The 9,689-nt window shown below is 35.0% G+C and overlaps 1 protein-coding gene across 1 annotated transcript; it reads left to right on the top strand.

Annotated features, from left to right (window-relative positions):
* Positions 1-557: 557 nt before the first annotated feature.
* Positions 558-9,514, top strand: LOC6648395 (acidic phospholipase A2 PA4). Its single transcript, XM_015177171.3, has 4 exons — positions 558-735; positions 7,904-8,057; positions 8,126-8,578; positions 9,184-9,514. Exons 2-4 carry the CDS (start codon positions 7,906-7,908, stop codon positions 9,281-9,283), a joined length of 705 nt encoding a protein of 234 aa, XP_015032657.1. The 5' UTR covers positions 558-735; positions 7,904-7,905; the 3' UTR covers positions 9,284-9,514.
* Positions 9,515-9,689: the final 175 nt, after the last annotated feature.

Below are 9,689 nucleotides of genomic sequence, written 5' to 3'. Positions count from 1 at the left end.
TTTACCGATAATCGGAAAAAGAGGAAAAATTTATTAAATTCCCTTCAAAAAAAATTATTCACCTTGTAAAAATTCGAAATCTAAAACCGATTTAGCTTATTTACGATTAAATTTTCTTTTAAAACATTTTGTTTTAGTTTCTTCTAGAAAAATGTGATTTTAATGTTTAAATAATTGAGAGAATATTTGTTATTTGGGTTCGAGTATTTTAATAATTCTAGATGAACTGCCTGCAATAAGCATGGCAATTATCATTAAGTATTGCTTTCATCTTTCATAAAGGGAATATCAAGAAATAATTGGGAATATACATATATGTATACCTTTTAAAATTTCTGATGTTAATGTCTCTGAACTGGATACTCTAATGCGAAAATCATCTACAAAGAGCATCGAAGCTTCGTTGTGACTGGCATGCTGTGTGGACCGTGTATAGCTGCTGCAGCCAAGCTCTGCTGGCTTCTCCACCTCCTCCGGTTTTCTTCTCTTTCATGTCAATTTTTTGGCCAAGTCCAAGTTTAACATCGCTCGACGCGCCAGAATCAAGTTCAGTTGCGCCGCAAACGCGTTGCGGAAATGTTTTGTTGCGAGCATCGTCAGCCAAGAGATACCGAGAAATCGAGAAACAGAATCGCGCCTCCTCCGTCCACCACAAGTAGCCGAGACCAAGTCCCAAAAGTCCTTATTCTCTAAATTTTTGTTTTGTTAAATTTGGGCAAAACGTTATAGCTTCAGGTACAAAAAAAAATAATAAAAAACTAAACAATATTACTTAAAAAATTTGCCAAAATATTCAAGTGCCGGAATATTTGTGTCGAAAATGTTCTTGTTGTTGCTTGGCCTGCTCCTGCTCTCTCTTTGCTGCCTTTTTTCAAGGTCATTTACGCACGAAGGCCACCCACACACACACACACAGACACTTTTAGAAAGAGAGACAGATATAAAAGAGAGTAGCTACAACAGAGAGTGAAAGTAAGAACAGTGAGAGATTCAATGGAAAGTGGCAACAAATTTTTGCAAATGTCAAGAGGTGAAGGCAACGTGAAATGTCCTTCTCATTAAAGACCTCCATTCAAATTACAAAAAAAGGGACATTTAGGATGATTGAAGTTTAAATTATCAAAATGCAAAATGTGAAAATTTGAACAGTTAATTTTTAAGAGTTCTTTAAAACTAATTGAAAGAATTCCCCCTTAAACAGTTTTTTTTTACATGAAATTAACATAAATTCACTTAAATAATAATTGTTAATTTTTGTGTGTGAATTTTTGGTTCTAAAATATAGTTAAAGAGTAATTTTAATTAGCTCAAAGAAACATTTTATTAAAAAGTCAATCGTTGAGTGACAATTTTATTGCAAAAGTTGAAACTGCAATGTGATTTTGTGAAATGGGGAAACCCCCAACATGTATGTGCATATATTTATTATGTAGTGTAGATTTTGGACACAAAAATTGGTTTCTAAAATTGAAAATTGAAAATTTATACACAAAAAAAGAAGTCTAAAAGAATTGCTTTTGGGTAGAACAATGTATCCAATTTCAACCTTTCATTTAATTTTCATTGCTTTAATGTCAAAATGAATATTTTAAAATGGAATCACTTGGTTTTTTTTAAAGTTACAACATTTTGACAATGAAATAAATGAATTATGAAAAATATATAATTTTTATTTTTTGTTTTTTCTAATTCATACTTAAGAAATTCAAATTAGTAATGTAGTTTCATATTTAATATTTAATCTCAAGAAATAATCAAATTAAAAATGAATATTCCACTTCCTTGGAAACTCCTCGTAAAGTTTTAAACAATGTTTTGTTACCCTTTTTTTTGTATTAAATTAATTATTCTAAAAAGATTCAATTAAAAGAAAAGATTTTTAAAACTTAATAAAACCTGATGAAAATATAAATTTTAGATTCCGAGAACTATTTTTATACATTTAGATAAAGACAATTCCAGTCTCTTTATTTATTGGATTCGAAATTGATACATCTGTTTTCAATTCTAATTAGAAAAATAGAAGAAAATTGGTTCACCCGATTTGCTCAACCTCTTACAAGCCAACCTAACCCTAATCGTAATCTAATCTCACAAATATTTTATAATAAGTTTCCAATTTTAAGGCGTTTCAGAAATGAACAGGGCCAAATTAAAATACCATTTCGATATTCAAGAGTTAAGACAAAATAACATCTGTTGAAATTTGAAATGCATATTTATTCTAAATGAAAATAGAAGGGAAATGGTAAAAACGTATCAACAAAGGTTCGTTTTCCCTTAATTGTGAATTTTTTTGTATGTTATTGTAATGGAGCCTCACCCACTAAATAGTTATGTTGTTTTTGAACTTAAAAAACTGAAAGCAAGATGCTTATAGAATTCTGTCATTTATTGGCCAAATAAACACACACACACACACATCACACGCACTCAAAAATGACATTAAACACCATCACCATGGTTATAAGCATTCGCATATTTATTTGTAAATATTTAACTAGCCGATAAGCAAGCTTCTCTCCTCTAAGCATGATGAGCATTTTCGCACATACGATGGACATGCTGCGAAAATTTGCACAATGATTAGCACATGATCATCATCATCATCGTTAGGATCATTATCATAATCATCATCATTATCATCATTACGAAGGTTGTTAAATATAAACCACAAAAATCAGTTCTAAATTCAAATGGTCAACTAGAGATTCTCCAAGAAATTGTCACTTCCGTCATATGAGCAACATGCTAAAAAACTAATTCAACATAGTTAAATTGGCGACAACGACCTGGCAATACCCTTCAACAATAGATAGACACAATAATTTGCTAATTAAAATTAGAGGGCGCACATTATGAAGATGTGTCTTCTTCAAGGATATACCAATGGCTTATGGACTTTGTCCTCTATGTATGTATATAGAGTAGAAAAGTATCTTTAAGATATTTTTGTTTTGTCTACTTGCTAGTTTCATGCATTCAATTAGCATTCTCTGCTGGATGAAAATAAATAATAAAAACCATAAAAAACCAACACCATCACCATATACTTGGATCTTGGATAACTTATGTATGTATAGTTGGCCTTTGTCTCTCATGCTTATTGGCCTTCAAGTTGTTGGCGGAGAAGAGTTGTGGTGGAAAGCGTAAAGAGCCAACGGGAAGCCGTTCAATGACCGGCCACTGTCAACGTCATGTTACCAACGTCCATTACAATGCTATGTCTCTGTCATCCATTCCATTCAATCGACTAAGTATTTATGATCCCAGATGCGACCCAATTTGATAGTCTATACGACTATATATATGTATGTATATACATTTGTTTACATCTGATCCTCAGTTCTTCTCCTCGTAACCCTTCCCTTCTGCAACGCTGATCTCAGCGGTTTCTGCTCTTCAACTTGACCTCAATCGATGTGTTTTTTTGGTGGCAAGGACAACTTCCTTTTGGCACGTAGAGCAGCAATTACAGCGATTACAGCGATTTAAGATCTACACTCTGTGGCTGCTGTGTATGGCAATTACCTCGAGAGTCTTGGCCTAAACCGAGCTAAAGCCAATGCGTTGGGCCGAGCTGAGCTGTCATTGGAACCTTCTTTTACGATTACAAGTTGGTTTTATTATTGTTTTTTTTTTTTTTTTTTTATTACATTTTGTTGTTGTTGTTGTTGTTGTCGAGAATCAACTGGACAAGAAGTAGTGTGCAGCAGCTAGGCACAGGGCGAGGAAGTGGGGAATCGGTGGAGGGGCCCACCATGACATTCAAAATGCAAACAGTAACAATTCAGTAAGAAACCAGTTTTGATGCGCCACTCGAGGTGTTTTATATGACGGGCGGGGGGCGAAAGGGAATGTGTTACCGACTGCTAAGTAAAGAAGGAGGAACAGGTGCACTTTGATTGATGGTATGATTCAAGACCAAGCCAAGACTGACTCTCATTTAATACCCCCGGCCACCCAGCCCCTCCAAGACCCACATATCTACCCTTTGGCTAGGGGACAATCATACATATGTATATATGTATGAATAAATATATCTTTCTGATATCGAAAAACTTTGTTTTACCCTCACACATCAAAGAACATTAGCTTTCGGCCATAACAGACATAGTATTGAATGTTCATATCTAATATGACTGCGTATCCTAGAGATCAGTATGCTCATATGTTATACCCTTAATGTCCGAACTTTCTATTGATGTATTATTAAAAGGACAGAAAACAGGTCTAGACTATATGATCAATGCTTAAGAGCCTTCCGAATCAAACTCTTAGAGCTTGTAGTCTATAGAATCATAAGGATCAGGATATCTATAAAAGTGATGCAGATGACAATAATTTAAAGAACTGCCAAGGTTGCTCATCAGCAGAGTCTAGAATTGTAATGCCATTGCACAGCTTCAAAACTAGAACCAGTTGGGAGTTACAACTACATACATAAAGCGAACAAGAGAAACCACAGCTTATAATTCCAAAGTTGATTTTAGAACGTAGCCTCATAAAATATCCTAAATAAACCTTTCAATTTGATCTGTACTTTATGTTTAGCTCCTAGGGTATTGACACTTCAGTTTAGCTGGTTTATAGTTTGTTTTTTTTTTTTAATGGAATCTTTCAAGTTTAACAACAAAGTCAAAGTTCACACTCATTTTTGGAAAGGGTACAAAGTATACGCATATCTTTAATATGTACATATATACAACACATTCCCCGAGGTTTATCGGCCCCGGCCCCAACATGATCATCATCATGATCATATTTTTATGCTGTGTTGATGTTGATCTCTTTCTGTTGAGTGACAGTAAAGTAAAGAAAAAAAAATAATAATAATAAAAGCAAACAAACAAAAAATCGAAAACTGTTCAAGTGATCAAATAGATAGACCTGCGGTCATTGTACTTGGTATTTGGTTCGCTCAAATCGATTACCATTTTAGCGTTTCATTTGCAAAACAACATAGAAATAAATAAATAATAATCATAAAAAACAAAAACAATAAAAGAAAAAAACAAAAATCTTTAAAGAAAAAGAAGTTAACTAATAATAAACGCGTTCGATCGACAGACAGACAGATGGACAGACAGGCACCAAGTTGCTTATTATGCCATGAAATTGAAAAGCAAAAGTATTGACATTGAAATTTATGCAGACTCAAAAACATCAAGAGCAAAACGCAGAAGCTCAGACCAAATTCAAACAAGATTGAAATTAAAAACTAAACGGTTTCTTTATGGGAGCAGATTAAATTAGATCGCCTAGGCAAACAAGTCTTGTCTTTCTCTTTTTAAGCAAAAAAAAAACTTCAGTAAAGAGACTTTTAGCTTCAAAATTCTTAAGAATTTCGAAAATTTTGTAATGTTTTTTTTCAAGAATTTGAATTTTTATAAAGATTTTTGTGTACAATTTAAACTTTATTGAAGCTCCAATTGAAAAATTTATATCTTTCCTTAAAGAGAAGAGTTTTCAAATTTAAACTCTTTCTTTGACAAAATCTTTATAGAATTTGTTTGATAATAGCAAAAACACTTAAACAATTATAAAGTCTCATTAATTTTCATTAATTGCGCTTTAGATTATATAAATATAGATGTTTTTCGCGTTGAATCACTAGAATTATCAGATGCTGACATACTATTTATTGATCAAACTCATGTGAATGAAGATTGATCGATCGAATTGAACAATTGTTAAGCTGATTGATTGACTGACATACTGACAGAATACTCAACCACACCAATACAACAACAACAAAAACAACACCCTCACATCCTCTTGACAATGAACCGAAACTGAAACCGAAAATGGAACTGGAATTGAAACTGTAACAATGCAACAAAACAAAAGCAAAAAAAAAAAAATAAGAAAAAAGAGCAACAATAAATAATACTTATAATAAGCGCCTCGAAAATGTCATCATTAATTATTAACTCGAGACTCGAATTGCTGTATATGAATATCACTTTGAATGTTTTACAACTATACGCAAACGTATGAATGTATCTTTTCGGCTAGTGGAGACATGATAGATGGAAAAATTGTACCTAACTGACCTTCACCTTTTCCATTCCGAAAGAGACAAAGAGATGAAAAAAAAAAGAATTCGTAACATGTTAACGCCTCTAATTTGAGAGATAAGTCTTCCTGTCTTCAGCTTTGATACTCTCACAAAACATACATTTATCGCTAGTAAACTCTGTTTAGCAAGAAAAAAGAAATGGCTTAGCAACTAAACTCTTCTTCAATGTTTATGTATATCAAGTTGAGTCTCTAGCAGAACTGACAACAAGAATCTTTAGCAGTATGACTTACTAGCAACATGGCAACAAGACTCTATGTATAGCAACATGAGTGACTCTCTGATAACTGGACACTCCCGCAACATAATTCTCTATCAACATGGTTCTCTAGCAATACAAATGAGTCTCTGAGAAGCAGACACTCCCTCAAAATGATTCTGAATGAAAATAGTTACCTAGCATCATAATTCTTTACCAACATGACACTCCAGCAACATGTCTCTATCGCAATTCCTTTGAGTTTCTGGCAACAAGTCCCTCTCTAGCAACATAGCTACCTAATAAAATGTTTGTAGCTTATTCATCTTCAAAAAAAAACAAGAAGAAGAGTATTGCAAAGTCGACATATTGACTTATTAATTAAAATTTTAATTTTGTTTTTTTCGTATTTTCTTATATTTTTGTTATTTCGCTTCTTGGGGTAGGTCGCGATCTCCGCCTCTGCTATACAGTTTGATTTTCGGTTTCGATTTCGGTTTCCGTTGGTCATCATTTTGGCTTTTATTTTTGACCAACAATTTGTTGTGTTTTTTGCGCATTTTGGTTTGGTTGGTTTGCTCTTCGTTTGTTATGCTTACAGTGGTTTTCATTTTACCTATGAACCGAAATTATATTGGAATTGATTAACACTATGAAAACAAATTATAATGGTTCCAGTGTGGCGATTTATTCTCTGCACCGGCGCGCCGGTGAGACACAGAGGTCACCGAGCTCTTATAGAAATGCAAAAATTCATGCTATGCGGGCGAGCAGATCTATTCAACTGTTAATTAACTAGCAGCGACATCGGCAGAGGCAGCAACAGCACCAACAATAACAACAATAGCAACAACAATAACAACATTGGTGCTAATGATGGCCCACATAAAGCTAACCATGGTCAGTCCTTCAAATGGTTATATAGAAAAGGTTGCAGAAACTAATCAGAGGGCCAAAAAGAAACAGTTTGTTTTTGTAAACAAACATATGTTTGTTTAGACACAATGTTGTGCCAATCTCTTCTAAAGATGTCTATAAACATGATTGTTTATAAACATTAAGAACATTGTGTCTAAATTCAAAATTGAGATAGAAACAATTTATTTCTAATCAAAATTGTTGTTTGGGTCTCATGCTACATTTATGTACATATGATATAGTAGTTCGATCTGAACTTATAGGCTATAAACTGAATTCCCAACTGATCTTTTCTAAAGTAACTATATCCAGTTATGTGTGCTAAAGAATAGTATCGTATTTAGTTATAAACTTTTATGACAATCCCTTCCAAAATAAAAATGTTATTGATCTAAAATTCCATTCTTGATCGATTTTCCATAGAAGCTATATGACATATTGGTTGAATCTTTGGCTAAATTCACATTTGTATCAATAAATAGAAACTTACTTGTATAAAGTCAACACTCTAGCATTATAGATCTAAAAGAAATTTAGAAAACAAATCCTGAAAAGAGACGTTTTAGATCTTCGACGATCTAATGAATACTTGCAATTTACTTGGTCTAACACGATTTTCGAAATAAGTCAAGACTTTTGTGGCTAATCCGTTGGATTAATCTGTAATGTTGATAACATATACATATATCTTTTCATTGTTTTAGCCATGAGTTTGCTGGCGTTGTCGCTGGTACTGTTAGTCATCGGTCAGATGATGCTAACCAGTTCCGGCTCAGCTGTTCTTATCTCGGACATGACCATGACGGTAATGGTGGAGTTGTCCTCCCGGCATCCCTTCTGCAAAATGCATACAGATCGGTGAGTGGACACTGACATACATATGTATGTACATATATTTAATTTATATCTTTATATCTTTTTGGCAGTGGCGATATACAACGCATGTTGTTGCAATCGGATCCAAGACGTATTCGTCAGGTGCCACGTGAATCGGTTATGGAACTGGAAGAGGTTTGCCGACGTCAGGGCTCGTATGGCAATGAGTTTCGTGGTGGATTGGGCTTTATTTATCCTGGGACTAAATGGTGTGGTCCTGGCACTGCGGCAACAAGCTACGATGATCTGGGTGCACACGCACGCGAGGATCGCTGCTGTCGGGAACATGACATGTGTCCCGATGTACTCAATGTGGGCGAATGTCGACGTGGATTGTGCAATAGGGGCACCTTCACTCGTTCCCATTGCGATTGCGATGCCCGATTTAGACGTTGCCTGCAGGCGGCCAATACGGAAACGGCTAACACATTGGGAGCCATTTTCTATAATGTGGTCCAGGTGACATGCTTCCAGGAACGCAGTCCCTGTTCTGCGCATCAGAGGTTCGAGGATTATTTTTATGGCTCAAATCAATGTCCGGCTGAATTCCGGCAGGCGGATCTTTATGTCCCACCGCATGGGGATAATTTGATATCCAAGATATTGGCTCATCCCCAGGGTCGGTCCCTGGCCGTTCCTGTTTTTGCGCCGGTTAAGCAAAGTGCTCGACGATTTGGCGTTAAACTGGCCAGTGTTGGCCTTGCGGCGGTCAATATAATACGTGAGGTAGTCCAGAGGCCGCGGGTTCTCTGGGATAGTCTATATGCGCCGGTCAGTCGAGAAGTTCCACCGCCAAGATCGAGATCGGGCTATTACTATGAGCGGCCAGGGCCACGACTCGGACCAGAACCGCCTGGCTATGGTGACAGCTATGGGTGGAGTTAGTCATCATGAAAAGCCAGAGTTGAGAAGACTGTTGCACCTGTAGTATTAGTAGTATATAGATCCATGAACTCTCAATCATAGTCAAACATATATAGTCATCATATGCATGTGTTCCTCACTCCAAATATTTCGTTTGCATGAAGTGTTTCTGTTTTTTTTTTTTTTCTAATAAATTATAATCACAAAAACGACATGAAAATTTAATTTAATCTGCCCATAACAGAGCTGGCTACAATCAAACGGAACAGGAGGAAATCTGTGCCCAATGGCAATATCAGCCATCGGAGAAATATGTGCCCAGTCAGCCACGAACTTCCTCGTAATCTGCAAAACAAAGTTAAACAACAAAGACGACCTGGACTCATAGCGACTCATGGAAATGGTTTTTGGTCTAACGAAAAGCAATTATATAGACATACATACATATATATATATATATACATATATAAGTATATAGCCAGAGATATTCTCCGTCAACTTTGCAATCTTGAGAATTCACAAAAGATTACCTCAAAAGCGAAGCCAAAAAAAATGAAGAGCAAAACTGGAAAGAAGTTGGAAAATATATTTTCATATATACATATGTAGAGAAAAACAGATCTATATATACATACTATATATATATACACAGACAGACACACATAGAAGCATATGTTGTATTTACCTAAGCCAAAGCAATAAATCGAATTTCAAAATGAATTCAAAAACTGTTTTTCTCTTTGTAGTTTT

The sequence above is a fragment of the Drosophila willistoni genome, assembly GCF_018902025.1.
Source record: "Drosophila willistoni isolate 14030-0811.24 chromosome XL unlocalized genomic scaffold, UCI_dwil_1.1 Seg141, whole genome shotgun sequence".
NCBI classification, from domain to species: Eukaryota; Metazoa; Arthropoda; class Insecta; order Diptera; family Drosophilidae; genus Drosophila; species Drosophila willistoni.
This window is presented reverse-complemented; position numbering and strand designations above follow the sequence as displayed.